Genomic DNA, 21511 nt, shown 5'->3' with positions numbered 1-21511 from the left:
AGTAGAAGCTATTTTTTTAAAAAGGGCAGCATTACTATTAAAAGTTTTATTACCTTTCTATCTTTTATCCATATTTTTCTACCTTTTCTTTTAACTTGGCTCTTCTATAATAAGATCCATATTATCATCTTTCACCTTATAGTCATGTTACAACACGACATCGGTTTGGTCTTAGCACTAATTCTATTTGAAAGGAGACACCTTGATCACGTGGCATACCACTAAATAAGTTGGTTGGAAAGACATCACAATATTCATGTATGAATTGTTCTATCCTTTCTGTTCTTTTGGCTATCTTTCTTACTATTGAAGCAAGATTCAAAACCACTATATATACCAATTTCTTATGCCATATTTGTTTCTTCATAAAAATCATTCCTACAAGAAAGCTCTTAGTTGTAGATCATTTTGATATCCTACTCAATACAAGGGCACAAAGAGTCAACATATATCTTCCATTTTTGAAAGAAATTCTCTTTGCTAGTCAATTGAATTATTTATTTCTCACCTCTAGCTATGGCATACTAAGGATAACATCATATCTAAGCTTTATTATTCTAAACCTCTCCCTCGAGGCATAAATATTACTTAGTCTTTGAGTTTTTTTTTTTTTTTTTTTTTTTTTTTTACTTATTTTGCTCAAGATATTCGTTCGATCATGTGCGAGGTATATATTCTCTCCTTTGATCATCTTTATCTTAATCTCAAGTTGGTAGGTAATTATTGTTGAGATGCAATTTTTTGTAGAGTCACAATCCTACAAGCACTTAACATGGTTGTGTTCTTAGTCGACCCATTAGACATACTAGTCAATCCTTTTGATAATTGTTCGAGGCCATGCCATTTGTCTCTAAGGAATAACAACTACCTTCAATATTGGTCCTTAGTGCCTTTATTGGAGAGCTCAATTTTCTTGCTCTATTTCTTCATCAACTTGGTGGTTCTTGAGATTGTGAATCCCCTGTGATTTTTTGGTACTTAAACTTTGACGTTTTGGAGAGTCTTTGATCTGATGGTTTGACTATCAATAGTAAAAGCACAATCCCTTTTGTACCAATATTTGTTATCTTTGTGGTATCAATGGTCCTTATAGAGCATCAATCTCCATCGGTATTGATTGGTACACTATATTATTAGCTAATGGCATAGAATTCTGCACTATAGGTTATACTCCAGAATTTCTATAATCTTTAGCATCAACCCTCTTTGCAATCGTAACTATGTCTTCAAACATTTGTGGATCTTTTAATTCCACTTTTCACTAGATTACAAATTTCAACCCTCCTAAAAATCAATCCATCATCTCTTCTTTTGAAACGTTGTCAATTTAGAGATATAGGGACTTGAATTGGGAGACATAATTTTGCACTAATTTAAATTATATAAGATTAGCCAATTGATTGTGTCTTAACTTTCTTGCATTGATGGATCAAAATTGACTCTTAATCTTGGTTTCAAACTCCTCTTAATTACAAAATCTACCTTGAGCTCCATAGCTTTGAACTCGATGTCACCACCAAATAGTTGTTCTATCTCTGAAATAACTAGAAGCATATATAATCTCTTTATTAATATTTATTCCAAATAATTGGAGGTACTGTCGCATCCTGAAGAGCCATTGGCATACATCTTCTTGCCTTGAGGTCCTTGAGTATATATCAAGCTTGCTCAATTTCAGCCTAATAGATGTCAACCTTCTTGTCTTAGAAGCTTCTATTTGCCCTTGCAAATTAGATATCTAGCCTAAGAGGTGTTGTATCTGAGTCTCTATTTAGAATTACTTTGCTATATCTCCCATACTGCAATTTGTGTGCTAAACTTCATTATTGTAATGCCCTCTCTCCTTCTAGTTGACTTCTTAAAGTAGCTCATTGTAGCCATAGAATAATACCCAATGTGATCACAACAATTGACTTCCAAGTAAACAATGACTATCAACACACTACCAAAAAATAAACTAACACTCGTTTGGATGATAGGATCCATGACTAGATCCTTGAAACATGATTAGATTCTTTAAGGTCTTCTTGGTTTGAAACTATGTCTTGGCTTAAAATTTCTCTTTGATTGAAGTTTTAAGTATTTTTCTAAAAATTAAATAATATTTATATATATATATATATATGATTAAATTATTAAAAAATATTTTAAATATAAAATTAGTAGTATTTCATTATATAGTCTCTATTACTATATGACATAATTATCTTTTAATAGAACATAGCTATTTAGTATTATTTTTAAGCATCATTATTTTTTTCTTGTTAAAAATGTAATTTAAATTTGTAATATGATTTATTGGTTTTATAACAGCTTCTTATGTTATTTTGTATATTTTTTAGTATAAATATTATGAATTTAAATCAAGTTGCATCAAATTGACCTTATATATTTTTTTATAGAAAAAAGATATATATATATATATATATGAAATATTATTTCTATACTTTCTATTTTAATTTTAAAATATTAAAAATAACTTTAAGATTTAATATCCTAATAACACTAAATTCGATATTGCATAATTCTTTTATTATTATTTGCAAGTTGTTTTATTTTATTTTATTTTATTTTAAGTAAAAATTAATTATTTTACTATAATTATTATAGTAAATTAAAGATAATTTTATATAAATACAAAGCTTGATTGAGATATTATTATGGATAAAAATTCTACTCTTATTAAAAAATAATCCAATTTAAATTCTCTTATATTGAATAGAATGTATTAAAAGAAGGTAACTTATTATTTCTTTTAGTAAACATGTTACAAGAAAATTTAGTTCAAATGATTATAATTTGCAACTATTAAGATAGAAGAATATCCTTCAAAAAACATTTGATACTTATTTTAAAAACAAATACACACTAATGAAAACTCAAGGATGAAAATTTTAAAAAAATCAATAAATGCAAGAAAAGTAAGATATTAAATAAGAAATAAGACTATATATATATATATATATATATATATATGCATTATGAACAACACAACATTTAGATTGCTTCAAAACTTCGAGGTACTCCTTGTTTTGCTTTCATATTTGTATAATTACAACAAAAACTTATAGGAGTTTATAGATAAGATTCCAGAAATTATAAACATCCTTTAAATATAAAGAATCTTTTTTACCAACTTCTACAAACCTAAAATAATCTTAGCTGACTATAAAAGATTACAAAAGATTTTTGAAGATTAGAAATTTCTAAAAGCTTTTATAGATCTTTACAAAATAATATATAATTAAGAGGTCTTAGAATTTTTTTATGGATGCTTGATATTTTAGTTTGTTATATATCCATGAATATATATATATATATATATATATATATATTTAAATATATACAAATAGATATCTATTAGCTGCTTTGGTAATATAAAATATACAAATATTAAATAAAAATACTTTTTTAAAATAAAAATGTTATTTTATATAAATAATATATATATTTAATAATTAAATATTAAAAATAATTTTAATATTAAATTAAACAGCATATATATATATATATATATATATTATAAACATTGTAAGAGAACATCACACCACCCTTTTAAAGCACATTCTACTCCAAATACCTTTCACAATCCATGATTGTTAGTCATGGAAGAGTATTAGGGAGCCAACAATGGCTACACTCTTCACCAATCAACCCACCTTTTTTTCTTTTGACAAAGTGAAGTCAAATATTTACAAGATATTAGTTTTTGGGGATCTGATTCAGATTTATTGGGTAAAACGTCAAATACCAAAGTACAATTTTACGCAATCCCGAAAAAGTGATGGTGAGAAACTGGCTTGAGTAGGAAGAAACAAGTTGCCCGAATTGGAAACCAGGGTAAAAGTGTTACCGACCAAGTTTGGCGCCTGTCGCAGTCGCGTTGCTTGGGTTCAGAAATTTCCGACAGAGCTTCCGACGGGCCCAAGTGGAGAAGCAGGAGCGTGGCTCGTAACCGCCCTCGCAATGAAGTGTCCTAGCGTGGTGGCAACTCACCCCGCACCCGATCGTAGACTGTATATAAGCCCCATCTGGTCGGATTCAGTATTCCAATCCCTCAAGGATTATCCGTCTCGGATTTCAGTGAGCTAGGTCTAGCTCTCCGTAGCGGCATTCAGCTGAAATTCCGCCTCCTGTGTTGCCAGGGTCGCGAAAGCTTGAAAGAACGAATTTAAACCAGGAATCAGTAGGTGGACACAGTTGTGATTGTTGATTGGGTTGGGTGAAAGATGCTGCGTTTCTATTTCTGCGAATTGGGTAGATAGGAATCGGTAGCTGGTTTGATTGGCATCGCAGTGATAGTTGCTGAGTGACGACAGAGGAAGTGATTGGAGATTTGCTGGGATAAGTGGGTTTTGGGTTTAAACAGGTTTGGTGATACTTGAGAGTGAAAGATTGAATCGAATTGCCAGTGGGTTTTTGGTGGAGAGTGGGAATTTCGAGCCTATGTTCTTAGTTGCATTTGCGAGCAGCTGTGAGAGAATTGAGAGAGACACGCCAGCTGGCGTAGAACTGCTTGTGAGTTTGCTAGAGGGTGTAGATTTGTTCAGAAAGTTAGTTAATTCCCAGCGAAGAAGAAGTTTCGAGAACATCGAGAGGAGGTGAGGTTTCGAGAAAATTGAGAGGAGGATTGAGTTCCAAGTAGTGCCGTCTCTTTTGATGGTTCATTTGCAGGATTTTGTGAAGTGTTTCGTGATTTTTGTCTGCTTTGTGGGAAGCGGAAGAATGCGCTGATTGGTGCGAGAGCAGGAGCAATCAACAGTCGCAGTTCTGTAACTTAGAGACTCGGTGGGAGCAGAATTATCAATTAGAGGCCCAAGCAGTAATTTCCCATCTGTAATCAGGGAGGCGATCAAGACGACGACGATTAGGCGAACCGGCATGCATTTGGGCAACCAGGGGAATGCCAGGCTGAGTCCAACTTCCGGCCACATCGAGAAGCCTCCTCGTAAACCCGGAAAGAGATGGAAGAAAGGGGCAATGAAAGGCAAGGGCGGTCCGGAGAACTCTGCTTGTGAATTTCGTGGTGTGCGACAGAGAACCTGGGGCAAATGGGTTGCAGAAATTCGGGAGCCCAAAAAACGTGTTCGCCTCTGGCTCGGAAGCTTTCCGACCGCTAAAGAAGCAGCGCTGGCTTACGACATCGCGGCTCGCAAGTTTTATGGTCCTTTGGCAGAGCTCAATTTGCCTGCTCACGAGTCGGCCGGGCTTGATTCTGTCCCTTCCTCAAAACGCACAGAGCAGTCATCCTCGCCACCTAGAAAAATGCACGATGTAGCAATACCAGAATTGCTAGAATTTCCTCATCATCGCCCTTTAGAGACTGCGGTAAATGTAGGCAGTAGTGGTCGCACGTCACTGCATATAGGAATTATGGAAGACTTCAACGACGACGAAATAGCGTTGGCCAACTTCGATAGTTCTATTCATGACTTGGACATTAGGGATATACTTCTTCGAGAAACTGTTGGGGACAGTCGTGGGAAGGTAGACCCGACGCCATCACCAGATGTGAGCACCACTTCGTCTTCCTCGTTGCGAGTTTATCCACCACAGCAGCGATTTCCTAGCGCACCCGAGTTTGAGCAACAGCAGTATTACAGTTCGCAAGCGGAACGAGCGGGAACTTTCTCGTCATGCGAGCAACCCCAGGACATCGACAGATTTTTGCATCAAAGAGATACTTATTCAATCCCGTCCTTCAGACCAGATGACTACTATGACGGCGCATCGGGTTCAAACTCCAGCTCGTCTCCGTCGATAGACAGTGCAGGGGGTTCCTACCCTGCTGGCGTTTACTGGGAGGACGAAGATCTGGGCTCTCAATTCCTCAATCTCGAGCTCCAGAGCCTTGACAGTGCATTGAGAGAGCCTCTGTTTTCTGATTGTTGAGCATTGGGACACCCCGCTCCCTGGCGACAAGCTCCTCTTCAGCAGCTACAAAAATTTGTGGTAGATTACATATATTAGGGTACAGATTCTAGTATGTCCACAAACCTGGGACACAGATTGATGATCTCAGATACCGGTCCAGTTCGTGACACTTCACAGCACATTTTTGAAGCTGCTGAAGTGTGTTAGCTATGCAGGATATACTATCAATTTTTTAGAAAACATTCTGACCACGCAACAATAGGTGACGACGTGGATCACCTGGGGGGCTTCTTGTCATGTAAAGGATTACATACCTCAAGCTCTAAATCCAATACCTTTCTGTAACTTTATGCCACACATAACCAATCAAGATACTGCCTCATCTTTTATTGCTGCATTTTATCTTGATTTAAATCTTCTTTTAATAGTTTGGCGGACATGTTAGTGCAACTCTGTCAATTGTTCGATAAACTTTCACAATACAGAATAACAACTTGATAGCTATAAGTCGTGGAAGATTAGATTTCATGTTTTAGGGTTCAGTAGGGTTTTGGAAATCCAGAGTTGAGGCAGTTTCCTGGGTTTCCTGGCAGAGCTTCTTGCATCATGCTAATCCGCGAGTCTTTGGGTCTACTTCGAGCAAGACTCAAAGAACCTGCTGTAATCTCCCGATAGTATTCTCCCCTGGCAATCTCCATGGCAGCATGCGTCACTTGCGAACGAAAACTTGGACTTAATTTACTATAAATGGGTAATTTCTGCATGACGGCAATTGTTGCGGAGCTTGCGGATTACGATTGACCACGATAGACACCAAGCCAAAGTTGTTGTTTTGAGGAAGTATCACAGAAGGATGCCCTTCTTTTCATCTAGTTGGTCGACGTCGAAACTGTTGCCAATAGCTTGGCCTGCACGAATCATTTGCAAGTGGCTTGAGAAGCTGAGAAACACCCATAATTTCGGAAGAGTAGCTGCCACATTTAGAATTGCACCTGAGACATTCACACTCGTCACTCGTCAGTGGCAAAAGCTGGAAGTGGAAGAAACAACCTCCAGGTCCACTTCGGTGTCAATGCTGCTGGAGACAGTAGCACCTGAACCCTAGTTTCCATAGCATGTCCCTTCTTCTTTTTTTCTCTTTTTTATTGTTATTTTTCGTTTTGACACATGTGGGGTATACCGGCTGCATTATTTGAAAAGGAAAGAAAACCCTAATATGGCATTCTAGATTCTGACATTCTGGGTCCTTGGACCCTATCATATAGAGCATGCTAGTAGCACAACCATATAACACACTTTTTTATTCTGTTATACTTTCTCCCTAATGAGGGGATTCAGACTTGGCATTTTTGGGTGATATTTCACCAATGATGAGATCCAAAAGTATATCCAAAAGTGATATTTCAAAATATGATTCGATACTTCACCAAATCACCCACCTTGCAAGGTGAATGATTTTTAAATCCAAATATCACAAGAAGAGCTTGTAAAATATCAAAAACTATCTTGTTTGCCTTACCTCTCTTTGACTCCATATCAAAGAGGTAACAAAGTTTGAATTAGGGATAATACCTGGGATAATATCAACGGATAATAAATTTTGAATAGTGATATTTTGGATTTGATAATTTGAATGACCTTAGAAATATCAAGTGTTAAATCTTTGTTTATTGGTTTTGAAAATGTGCTAAGTCCAAATCCCCTTAATAACTCATGGATAATTAGGTCGTTTTGTGGGATCCTAGAGTTCCAACCATTTCATGGACATTTGAAATCCAAATTTATTGAGTTTTTTTGAACAAGAAAAAGCCAATAATGATCAATGTCATGGATATATTATACAAAATATCAAACAAGAAGTTGAACATAAGAGTATCAATATGAAAGCTAGCAAAAACTTGATCAAGATGAATATAAGATCAACACCAAGAAAAGTGAGGTAGAACTCCAAAAAATATATTGTTGAGATTGAAGATCCCTTCAACCTTGACTCTAATATATAGAAGGTATTAAGAAGTTTCTCGAGAAGTTCTTATGTTGTTTAAAGAACCTTAAAAAGGTTTTTGAGAAGTTTCTATATTGCTTAAAGATGAAGCAATTCTACGAAGCTTCTTGAGAAGATCTTATGTTGCTTGAAGATGAGGCAACCCTAGGAAGCTTCTTAAATAACTTCCATAATTATTCTAAGACTTTTAAAAATCTGCTAGAATATTTTAAGAATTTTTCAAAATTTTTAGAAATCCTTTTAAAATATTCTATTAAAATATTTTAAGAATCTTTTAGAACCTTCTAAAATCTAATAATATTTCTAAAATCTTCTTGTTGGATGTTTGTAATAATAAACTAAAATAAAATCTATCATTATTTTAGAGTTGGGCAAATGTTTCAATTATAGTTTTCTTTTAAGGTTTTGAAATTTTGAAAATGACACAACATTTTTGTAAAATCTAAGCATGCAAATTAGGCTAAGCTCAATAAGTAGTAGTCTTAAAATTAAGAGTTAAGTTAGATTAAAAATAAATAAATAACTTCATTTCAATTAATATATTTTATAATTTATTATTAGCATCAAATAAATAATTTAAAAAAATTCTCTTAATGATATCAGCAATCAAAAAATTACATGTAAACATTCTGAAATTCAACTTATACAATAAAATATGTGTATTTATATAATATTTCTTTCAATCTTTCAAATATTAAAGTATAGTATATTATATTAAAATTAAAATTTATTTAATTATAATATTTTCTTACCATATCTATAATTTTTCTACTATTAAAGATAATCAAGATTTTTTTTATAAACTTTGGTTCTTCTATTCTTATAACAAAATTGGTAATTTTAATATATCATTGATAAATTATTTCCTATGCACCTCTTTTTAAAATATTTCATCTTATTGTAATTTTGTGTATTTTGCACTTAAATGTACTACGTTATATTTTTTTTGTATTCTTTTACTTCAAAAAATATTAAAAAAAATTAAATAATATTTTTTAAGTAATTTTTAAAAATATTTAAAAATAAAAATATGGTAAATAAATTAAATATAAATAAATTTGATAAAGTATGAATAAAAATAAAATAAAAAAATAGTAATGTATATGTAAAAACTTTATAAGATATTTCTTTAAATATATATATATATATATATATACATATATATATGTATTCTTTTTGTTTATGTATATTATTTATATATAAAATAAAATTACGTTCAATTTTAAAAAATTAAAAAAATATTTTTTATTAATATGTTTGATAAATAATAAATTTAGTATTAATATTTTAGTAAGTTAAAAAAATAGTTATTATATTCTATTATAACGTAAGTATTTATATTCAATATTTTTATATATATAATTATTTTTTAATCTAAATTTTTATATATATATATATATATATATATATATATATATATAAATAAATATAATATTTGAAAATTATTAATCATTACTTACTTATAATTGAAGGAATTTTAAATATAATTTATTTTATAGTCTTACATTACTTGATCAAATTAATGAGAATTTAAAATGTAAAAATTTAATAATGATATATCATAATAAAATATTTTAATTAATTAAATATGATTATTCTATAATTAATATTTAATATATATATATATATATATATATATATTTATATATCTAAATAATAGAATATTAAATTGATATATTTAAAACTTAGATTGATCCACATATCTCCACTTTACTTTGCTTTTGAATTAATTAAGGCTTTATACTTTTCCATGGCTTCTTTAGTTTTATCTTTTGTAGTGTGTTTATTTTGCAAGAAGGTATGACTGATAGAAAATGGAATTCTTTGGAAGAATTGTAATAGAGGAGCTCACAAGAAAATCATGAAATTTGAATGTGAAGGATTAAGTACAAAAGTAGAAATATGCAATACAAAGACTATTTTATATTGGAAAGTTTGAAAGCCATTGTTGAATTTCATATATTCTTGCTTGAGAATGCACCAAGCACCTAGCTATAGAAGGTAAATAAAAATGCAATAATAATCCTAACAAGTCTAATAGAGTCTTAAATGAACTTTAAATAATCTTTAATAATCCTATCAAACTTTAACTAATTCAAGTAAATTTAAAAAGAAGTTACCAAAAAAAAAAGAAAAAAAAAAAGAAAAAAAAAAAGAAAAAAAAAACATAAATAAGTTACAAATTAATTTTAAAGAGTATATTATAAATTAATCTTAAAAAAATATAAAAATAAAAACTTAAATAAATAATAATAATCTTAAAGATATGTTATAAATAGAAACTTTGAAAGAAATAATAAAAAAACATAAAGAAATATTAAATATAGAAATTCTAAATAAATTTTAATTTAATCTTAATTAAAATTCTAATAAAATTTAATAAAACTTTAGATCAAATCTTAATTTAATACTAATTAAAGCTCTAATTGAAATCCAAATGAATCTTAATTAAATCCTAAATCAAATTCTAATTAAAATCCTAATTAAAACCCTAATAAATCTTAATCAAATCTCAAGTCAAATCTTAATAAAATCCTAAAAAAATCCTAAATAATTTCAAGAAAATCTTAAATTAATCTTAATAAATTATAATAGTTATTTGAAACCTCAATAATTATTAATTGAATCATATATCTTGATTAAAATTTCATAGAAATTTTAAATAAAAAGCAATTAATAAGTATACAAAATTTGAGAAAAATTAGACGTACCAATTGTCAAAAAAGATCCCAAAACCTCTTGATTGTTGGCCATCCTCCTTCTCCAACTTGAATGTTGATCTTTCAATAAAGTTTCTCCTTGTTGAACTATTTAATAGCTTCAAAAATTAAGTTATGTGTAGATATTTAAGTCTAAATTACTTTTATCAATTTTTGCTTCAAAAAATTTGCAGATAATGCTAATTTCCAAAATCCATCATTGATCTTGAATTTCAATTATCTGAAACCATAATTCACAAAAATTCTCATACTCTCAATTGACCTCAATTTTTTTTTTTTACCCACATTATCAATAAGCATAACAACAAAAAGAATCTTAGAGTTGCTGTAGGTCCATGGTTTTATACCTTGGGATCTAATTTTGATCTAGGTTCATAATTAGTCCTCTTTAGATATCAATTTTTGATAGTTTGAAGTAATTATTATTTAAATCTATTTTTAATTCTTTTCTAAAGATTCCTATATTATTTAATTATCTCATTTATTTTGATTTGAGGCATTTATGCCCCTATAAAGTAAATAGAAGTTCTTTCTATAAAAAGCAGTATTACTAAGACTAAATTTTTTACTACCTTTCTATCATTTATTTATTTTTAATTCCATCTTTCTACTAGTATCTTCTATAATAACATCCATATTTTTATTTTTGATCATATAATTGTATTACTACTTAATACCATTGGAGGTGAATTATGAAGAAGGATTAAGAAGAAATATATAGCAAGAAAAAAAGTCTATGAAAATACAAACCAATAAAATTAATTAAGACAATTTTTTTATTTGATTAGAAATAAAATTATTTAATATTTACACATACATATAGAAGTTTATAAAGTTTTATAATAATATAATTAGATTTATATTTATATTAATAATTTTATTTTATATTGTAGGTATTATTACACATATAAGTTCTAAAATAGAAGTAAAAGAGGATTAATGATAGAAAAAGAGATTCTTTTGGAATAAAAAAACTTGATTAAAAAATTAACATTGAAAAAAAATTATGTAAAAATTAAAGAATGTGTTATTAATTTTTTATCAATATAAGTTTTTTTGTGGCATCTTATTGATTGTATTATTTGTTGTTGTTAAATTCATAAAAATAAATATATCTTGCCATAATACAGCTTTTTGGATTTGTTCATTCTAAAGAAAAATAATATGCCTTTTAGTTATGTAATATATGAAAAAAGAAAAAAATTGTAACAAAAAATCCTTGTCTTTTAAATAATAACATGTCTAAAGTTTTATACAACATATAATTTTATTATATTCTTTGTCTTAATAATTAATATTTATTTTATTTATTTATTATAAAATATTCTCTTTAATACATAAGATATTCTAGGTTTAAATTTATTTTTAGAAAAGACTTTATAAAAATAAAAAATTATAAAAAAAAAATTTGAATATATATATATATATATATATATATATATATATATAATTTAAAAAAAATTCATTGTCAACATTATTATTGATAAACTTCAAAATATTAATTAATATTCTATAAGTCATTTAAATTTAATTTAATTAATTAATTAATTTATTTCTTTTTTATTATATACTATTGAAATTTTTTTATCACAAGCTCAGGAATACTTGCTAACTTAATTAATAAGAATAAAAAAATCATAAAAACCATCTAATAAATTTTTAAAGAATAATTTTATTATAAGTGAAGAAAAAATTGTAATTTATCTGCAAATACAACTATTTGTTAATGGTTTTGAGATTTTCTGTAAGAAACTTTACATATTTTGGAAGAAAAATTTAATTGAAATTAATTTTAGGCACTTCGAATTCTCAGATATTTAAAAGATTTGAAATTATCAGAAGCTTTTAAGTTTCAAATTTTTTAAACCTTATTTCGAAGAAAATAATAATGGTTTTATTTTCATAATTATAATTTATGGAAAATGATAAAAAGTCAAATAACATATCTGCACAATACCTGTTGCATATTATTTAAAAAGAAATTAAATATGTAACATATATATATATATATATATATATATATATATATATAATTTAAAAATAAAACTAAAACATATTTAACACATCATTGAATTTGGGTTCTTTCAAACATCAATATAATTTATGATGAGAGTTATATATATTTTTTAATTTTAAAAATTAATAACAAAGATAATTATTGCATATAAATATATTATATCATTTTAGATTTTTTTAATATGAAAATGTAGTAGAGTCATAAAAAAATAAAAAATTAAATTAAATAAAAAATTATATATCTTAAATATTCTTGCCACCAAAAAATCAAGTACAAGTATTAAACCTAATTCAAATATTTTAGAATCATTTAGATCAAGCATAAATGCTTGCACATCAGATGGATCTTGCTTGAGTAGTATATAATAATTCAAACAAAATGTAGATAAAAGTTAGAAGGAGAAAAACTTTCTAAGGCAATATATGAATAGAACATAAAGTTTCTTGCATGTAGCAAGAAAAAAAAATTCTATTTTACAAAAAATTAAATGTAATTCAGTTTAGAATATAATCTTGCAATATGAATTTAAAAAAGAATTATTTCAATAATATGCATAATAATAATAATAATAATAATCATAATTTTTTTTAAAAAATATAATAGCTATAAAATTTTCTAAGATTTTTATAATTAAAAGAATTATTTTTTTATTATTGAAAATAAAATAATATAATTATATTTTTTATAATTAAATTTATTTAGAATAAATATATAATAACTTTTGAAAAATTTTAGTGTTATATCCTCCTTTAATATTGCTACACCCCATGTAACCTTGTTGTAGACCATTAACTTATAATATGCCTCTTTCTTTTAGGAATTTTTTTCTTTCTTTGCTTTAAAAAATAAATTGGTTAATACACTTTATCTAGGTGCTAATTAATTTTTTATTTTATTTTAAGATTTATCTATTTATAGAATAAATATTTTTAAACTATTAAGATTAATTAAAATATTATGCCAAATTTAACCACATCTTTTACATTTTCTATCTCTTTCATCATAACTCTCTACAACTTTAAACAAAAAAGAATCTTATTACATAGATGATACTTGTCTATGGTTGAACACTTAAAAAGGAGATCTTCTTGATTGTTGAGGGATTAGATTATTAATTGTCTCTCTCTCAACTTCCATCACTGCCACACACTCTAAATTACAATTGACTATGTGACCAATAATTCACTATGGTAGTAGCCAAATTATAACCATAAGCAATCTAAAATGTACAACATGATAATTTTCTTATTGAAAGGCTGTTTATTGCATGGTAGAAATAAAAGCATATGAATAATGGATTCAAAGTGGTGGTTTAGGATGTCTTAGCCGTTTCTATAAACAAAGAGTTTAGTACAATATTTACAAGAGACCAACTTAAGTATTGCTACAATGTGGTATAGTTCAACATCTATAGCGATAAAATATTGGATGGGATTTTTTTGTTAATTATATTGATTTATTACAAATTTATAACGAATTTGATTTTATGTAAAATCTAAAAGATACTTTGTGACTTGATTGGGATTATGATCTAAATATTGTTATTGCAAAAGATAATATTACTAGAAAGTTTAAAATTCTCTTCTATCATTTTATTTGAAGCCAACTATCCAACAATATGAAAAAATATGAGAGCCTAAAATTCAAGTTAGTATAGAAAGTAATAGTTTAGGAAATTATTGTTGTATAAGAATTTATATAGATTTTAAAAAGTGCCTTTGACTATTTTTGCTTGTTCTTCTAATAAAGATGTAATTCAAAAAGATATATTTTTTTAATATCTAAGCCTTGCTTTGTAAATCAAAATCTTGAATTAAGACAAATATAGTACTAAGTAAAAACTTTCTTTGAATAGTGAAATTTTTTTGTTGCTAAATGTCAAAGAACAATTGAGAGAAGCAATGTCAAGGACATGAATCTCAATGAAAGAAAAAAATTAATATATCCTTTTATCACTTAAAATTAGGAGCTATGTTGCAATATTCTACAAGACCTCTTACACATGTTAACTTTGCAAGATACATATTTTTACTTACAAGACAAGTTTTTTATATTTACACCCTATAGTTAGCTTGTTCCACAAGTTACTAATACATATGATATATGGCTACCTTATTGTCTAAGTTCCTAACCTATTAATCAACTATAAACATGTGTAAAGTCATAACAATGTCTATAAAGCTTCTAAGAAGCTTTTCTAAAAGATATTATGAAAATAATCTTTTTTTACATAATTCTATTTAATCATATAGGTAAGTATTAGAATAAATATGTGTATTTGTGATAAACAATAAAAAAGTGAGAGAGTAAAAATAAGCTAAAGAAGAGATAGAATAAATTAGAGAAAAGAATAAAGAACATACTAAAAAATAGTAAAAAAAACAAGCTAGAGAACACAAAAAAGAACAAGATAGAAAATAATAGACTAATCAAGTAGAAACTACAATAAAGTTAAAAAAAAGTAAGAAAGATGGAAAGAGAACAAAATAAAGAACAAGAAATAACTTAATAACAAGTGACTAATATATGAAGAAAAAATATTTCGTACATGAGATTTTTTTTTAATTAATTAATTTGATTTTTAAATACATTTAAAAATCAAATAATCAAATTGAAAAAATATAATAATTCCATCTAATATTTTTTATTCTACCAAAATTTTGTAGATAGCCAAATGCAACCTTATGTCATAGATGTATATATTTATTATAATTATTATCTTGGTAATATAAATTAAGATAATAATTATTATCTTGATAATATAATTAAGTAATATAATTGAAATTTATTCTTGATAATATAATTAAGATTAATTTCATAATATCTTATAAAGAAGATTTCTAGAAGCTTTTTAGACATTGTTTTGACTTTTTATATCTTTATAGTTTATTAATAGATTAAAAACTTTATCAAGAAGCTATCTATGTGCCACATGTGTTGATAGCTTGTGGAATAAGCTAACTATGTGGTGTCTATATAAAAAACTTGCCTTACAAGTCAAGATATGTGTCATGTAAAGTCAACACATTTTTAGAGGCCCTATAGAACATCGCCACATAGATCCTAAGTAGATAGTATATATAGAGGCAAAAGTGAAGCCTTCTTCACTCTTATCAATTCTTTTCTTGCTTCTATTCTAGATTCAAGAATCTCTAATTTCTTTGTCTTTTAACTATAGCCATTCTAGTTTCTTTTTAATATACATATTTCTTTATTTCTATTTTGTTACTTTTCTTTTGACATGGATTTTCGAAGTTTATGCATCTTCTTTCAATTCATGTCTTTGACAAATTGATAAGAGTGCACTTACAATATTAGAGCTTTGTCTTCTCTTGATTAAGAGTGGATTATTTCTTTTTTTTAATAAGACATAAGCATATTAGAAGTTTTGGATTACCCTCTTCTAAACTAATATTATTTTTAATATCTTCTTTATTCTCAAGTATTCTTTTTTGCTTGTCTTGAGCGATATTAGATTTTTTTTTTTCTAAGTGTTAACAAGATAAAGATTTTTGAAATGAAGAGTGAAATGATACAAATGCAAGAAGAATTGAGAGAATTGATGCTTATAATGCATCAACTTAATTTATTGCCACTAAAAACAATAAAAATGATAAAAAATGAAGATACAAACATGATTGGAACTGCTTCAATATCTATACCAAATCACATTTCTTTTCTTATAGTAGAACATCTTTTTAGTATTAGAAAAATAAAAGTTACTTTAACTAAGAAGTTTTGATGGCATAATATCTAAGTTTTGAGGATTTATCAATCAACTACAACTTGTGATTAAACTTCAACTTCAAAGCTATCTAAAATTGGGATCACAAGTTATATTCATTGGTACACTTCTTTCAAGTTTAGCATTATCATGGTTTTCATCTCTTTTTGAACAACAAGATCCAATATTGGATAATTTGGAAGCTTTTTTGGCAGGATTTTGATCTATGTATGGAAAATATAATACAATTTGTATTTTAATAAAATCTATATATTGCAACAAAACAATCAATTAGTGACATCATATACTTCATAATTTTGATAACTAATGATTGATGTTAAGTGGAATGATGCTACTTTTATTAGCCAATTTCTTTATGAATTATAATATGAGGTAAAGAAATTGATGCTTAAATTATTTGATTCCCAAATATTAAATCAGATAATTAACTTTACTGTAAAGTGTGACAATTAAATTTTTGATTTTCAATCTAAGAATTGCATAAAAAAACCTTTTCATTATTATAATTCAATGACAATACCAACAACTTTTTAATCTAAATATTTGAGAGTAGAAGACATGCAAATTGATGCAATATATTTTAAATCTCTTATTAAACAAGAAAAGACTTGTCATTGAAGAAGAACTATATTTATATTATGGAAAAGCTAAGTACATTACTCAATATTATCTGAAGAAATGATACAATTATAAAATAAAGAGTATAATTGTCAAAGATAAAAAATATCAAAAAACAAATCTGTCCAGCTACAATAGGGACTATGCGACTAGAATCTTGTACAAATGAAGGTCTTATCTTCTCCCTAAAATTCTTTCTTTGTTTTATAATAGATGTGCATTTAGGACCTAATAATTATAAAGCCTCTGCCTTAATAGATTCAAGAGCTTTAGCTTGTTTCTTAAATGAAGAGTTTGTTAAAAGCTATTGAATACCATTAGTATAAAAAACTAAACTTGTTCATGTAGAAGTCATAAATGGTCGTCTATTATCTTCTAGAGATATTATTCACAAAACACTTCTTATAAATATAATAATATATGGTCATAATAGTTACATATTTTTTAACATAATTAAGTCTCCTTCTAATCCGGTGTCATATTACATGTTATCTTGCTTGGGAATGCATCGGGCACCTAGTTGTGGAAGGTGAGGTTTTGTTTTACAACCATCCAAAAAATCCTAATAGATTTCATTCATATGAGAAGAATATAATCCAAATTTTGATTCAAAAGTCCTAAAAAATACTCTTCTTAATAGCTTCAATCACCCACAAACCTCAATTATCTTAATACTTTCATATTTAAGTAATTTAGATTTTTCTTATAAGTCCCAATCCTAATTAGTGAGTTTTAGTAAGTTGTAACTTCTAATCTGACTGTCCACTTGATATAAAATTTTATATGAAATTGTCAATGTAAGTCTTCTATATACTCAAGAATTTCAGCCCAATCCAACTTACAAATTGTGAGAAAACCTCCAAAAATTGCACTGATGTCACTCGGTTGCCAACTTGAAAAGTGAAGCAAAAATCTTTGTAGTGGTTTTTCCTTCTCCAACCATTAACTTTGTCTCAAAATTGGTATGTAGCTTGATCTTCAAGTCCTTCAACACCATGCCAAATTTCACTTTGTTCTAGTTAGTAGATCTCTAGATATCATAGAAATCCTATCCAACCCCAAACTGCCAACTTCCAGAACCCTCTTGTGCTAAAAACGAGATATCTCTAAACCATACTATTAGATTATCACAAAATTTTGTATACACTTAGAACACTTAATAATCCAAATAGTATTAGATTTTTAACTATAGATGTTATACTAATTGCATGAACAAGCCAAAGTTGCTAGCCCTAATTATATTATATAAAATCCAAATCACCAATACAAATCCTAACTTTGAATAATACTTGCCAAATCTCTAAAAATCCTACAAAATCAATGCTTATGTCCTTGAAAAAAGCTTGAAGCTAGCTCTAAAATCCTAATCTCCAATCCTTGAATGAATCCCTAATTTATCCTAAGCGGTCGTTTTAGTGACCAAAGAACTGATTTCAATCCTATCTCACAAATAGTTGACCCTCGGGTATCAATCTAACCTTTTCTAAGGATTTTTTAATCCAATCCTATCCTCAATTTGATCCTAATATCAATCACATCAACCATTTACTTCTTCTACCTTAATTTTATCAATTTATGGCCTTTCTAAGGTAGTAAAAAAATTTCTATATCTTAGAAGATAAAAATACTAACTAACTTTTATCTACTTGCTATTAAGACAAGAAAATAGGCTAAGAAACTTTCATTAAAGCCTTATTAAAATATTTTTAATTCTTGTTGAACTAGTATAATAGAGTATTAATTAAAAAATCATTTTTAGTCATATTTTCTCTATATAATGGTATTACAATACAACATCGGTTATTTTAGGTTTATTATGGCTAAAAAAGTATAATCCTTTGATAGATTGGATTTCTTGTAAACTTGATTTTTTTCAAAGCACTATTAAGAGTTTTATAGAAAGCCATGAATCTAGTGTAGCCAAATTCATATTTGTAGGCCCGAAAGCTTTCTTGTATGCTGCAAAAGAAGGATCATCTTTTATTATTTTTACTACATTTACTTTTAATTATGGAAAGTCTTCAAGTGGCATTTCAAGTCAATATGAAGATTTTTGAGATTTTTTTGAAAAAAAAAATACAAAATATTTTTTGGAACATCGTCCATATGATTGTTCAATCAACCTTAAAGAGGGAAGTCATCTATTATTTGGTCCAATCTATAATTTATCGCAAAATTAATTGGTTGAATTTAAGAAATATATTGAGAAGAATTTAGCCAAGAATTTCATATGTCATTCAAAATCTCTTGGTAGAGCTCCTATCTTATTTGTGAATAAAAAAGATGGATCACTACAAATGTATTGAGAACTCAATAAGATTACTATTAAGAATAGATATCCTTTATTCTTGATATTTAGACTTTTTGATCAACTAAATCAAGCTAATATCTTTATAAAAATAGATCTACAAAGAGCATACAACTTGGTTTGCATTAAAGAAGGAGATGAATGGAAAACTATATTTTGAATAAAATATGGATACTTCAAATATAATGTTGTACTTTTTGGACTCACAAATGCACCAAGTATTTTTCAACATCTTATGAATGATTTTTTTTATGAATTTCTAAATGATTTTTTTGTTTTTTATTTAGATGATATTTTACTCTATTCTAAGAAGACAAAAGAGCATGATGTTCATGTTCATCATGTATTACAAAGAATTAGAGATGCGGGATTGTATTCCAAGTTAAAAAAATATGTATTCCATACTATTCAAGTTGACTTCTTAGGATATACCATTTCCAACAAAGGACTTATAATGTATCTAAAGAAGGTTCAAACTATTATAGATTGGAAGATTTTAAGACCAATAAAAAATATGCAATGCTTTTTGGATTTTGTCAATTACTATTGGATCTTCATGAAGAGTTTTTTTCAAGTTGCGATTGTTCTTACACCTCTTACATGCAAAGACAAACTTGATTGGAGAAAAGAAGCAAAAGCATCTTTTGAAGCTTTGAAGTCAATATTTATTTTTATACCAATTTTATATTGTATCAACTTTTGAAGGTATTTTTTATAGAAATAGATGCACTAGATTTTACTATGGATGTTATTTTGTCATAAATAGGAGAAGATAACAAGTTCTACCTAAAACTTTCTATTCCAAGAAATTTTTAACAATCAAGATTAACTATGAGATCCATGACAAAGAATTTCTTGTAATTGTGGATTCTTTTTAAGAATGGCATCATTATTTAGAAGACACTTCCAATCTAGTCACCATATATATGGATCTTAAGAACCTCAATTATTTCTTGTTAGTATTTATTTTGAATCATTGCCAGGCTTATTCGAGTATGTCTTTGTCAAGATTTGAATTCAATATTATTTATTGGCCAAAAAAATAATAAGATTTTTCCAATACTCTTTTTAGACATTCTTATCTTATACCTAAAAAAAAAGATGTAGCTTTTGATTAACAAAGAATAATTTTATTGAAGCTAAAATAATTCTATCTTCAAGTAATGAAATCAACATTGATCATTCATTCAACTTTTTTTAAGCAAATTCAATCAAGTATGTCCTTTGATCGTCTTGTTCATGATATCAAGAATACTTCTTTTAAGTCTTGTGATACTTCTAAGTTCAAGTTCAAGAACAACCTACTTTATTTTGAAGGATATCTATATATTCTAGAAGAAGAAGTATATTTATGTCTACTTCAAGTACATCATGACTTTCCAGCAGCAGGATATTTTTAATACAATAAGACTTTAGAGTTAATATCTAGAAAATTTTAATGGCTACAAAATTTAAAGTTTGTAAAAGATTTTTTTGAATTATGTAATATTTATTGAAGGTCAAAAACTCCTCGTCATCAACTTTATGGACTTCTTCAACCATTACCTATTTTAGAACAATCATAGTTTTTTCTTTCTATGGATTTAATTATAGATCTATTAGTCTCAAGTTTGTATGATTCTATATTTATGATAGGAGATGGTTTTATCAAAATGGCATATTTTATATCATATATAAAATCTATCATAAAAGAAAAAACTACCAAGTTTTTTCTTGACAATATCTATTAGTATCATAGATTGCCAATAGATATTATATTAGATAGATGGATTCAATTTGTATCAAGATTTTACAAAATCTTTTTTAAGATTTTAAAGATAGATATAAAGCTTTCTTTGGCCTTTGATCCTCAAATTGATGGACAAACAAAGTGTGTAAATCAAATTTTGGAGAAATACTTAAGATGTATTATCAATTATTGATAAGACAATTGAAAAATCCTCTTGCTATTGATAAAGTTTGCTTAAAATAATATGATGCATTCTTCTTTATAATAAACTGTCACAAATATACATAAGTATTCTAATAAATATCTATATGATTAGGTAGAAGTAGATAAAAGTAGATAAAATTTTATAATATCTTTTAAAGAAACTTTTTAGAAGCTTCATAGATGCTGCTTTGACTTTACATATATTTGTAGTTGATTGATAGATTAGAAACTTGATCAATAAATTAATCATATATTAATAGCTTATAAAACAAGCTAACTATGTGGTGCACA

General features: G+C 27.4%; 2 protein-coding genes across 2 annotated transcripts in view; both read left to right on the top strand.

Moving 5' to 3' along the window:
* The first annotated feature begins 3980 nt into the window (after positions 1 to 3980).
* LOC112295846 (uncharacterized) lies at positions 3981 to 6270 on the top strand. The gene has a single exon (XM_024547849.3). It carries the CDS (start codon positions 4882 to 4884, stop codon positions 5890 to 5892), a length of 1011 nt encoding a protein of 336 aa, XP_024403617.1. The 5' UTR covers positions 3981 to 4881; the 3' UTR covers positions 5893 to 6270.
* Positions 6271 to 6727: 457 nt separating this feature from the next.
* The window catches only part of LOC112295692 (putative sucrose-phosphatase 2), a 34502-nt gene continuing 19718 nt past the window's right edge, over positions 6728 to 21511 (top strand). The window contains exon 1 of the mRNA XM_090244550.1: positions 6728 to 6961. Within this exon, the coding sequence (XP_090100676.1) occupies positions 6728 to 6961 (234 nt within the window). The remainder of the gene's footprint in view (positions 6962 to 21511) is intronic.

The sequence above is a fragment of the Physcomitrium patens genome, chromosome 19 (assembly GCF_059467195.1).
Source record: "Physcomitrium patens ecotype Gransden chromosome 19, ASM5946719v1, whole genome shotgun sequence".
NCBI classification, from domain to species: domain Eukaryota; kingdom Viridiplantae; phylum Streptophyta; class Bryopsida; order Funariales; family Funariaceae; genus Physcomitrium; species Physcomitrium patens.
Note: the sequence above shows the minus strand (reverse complement) of the source record. Positions and strands in the feature narration are given on the sequence as shown.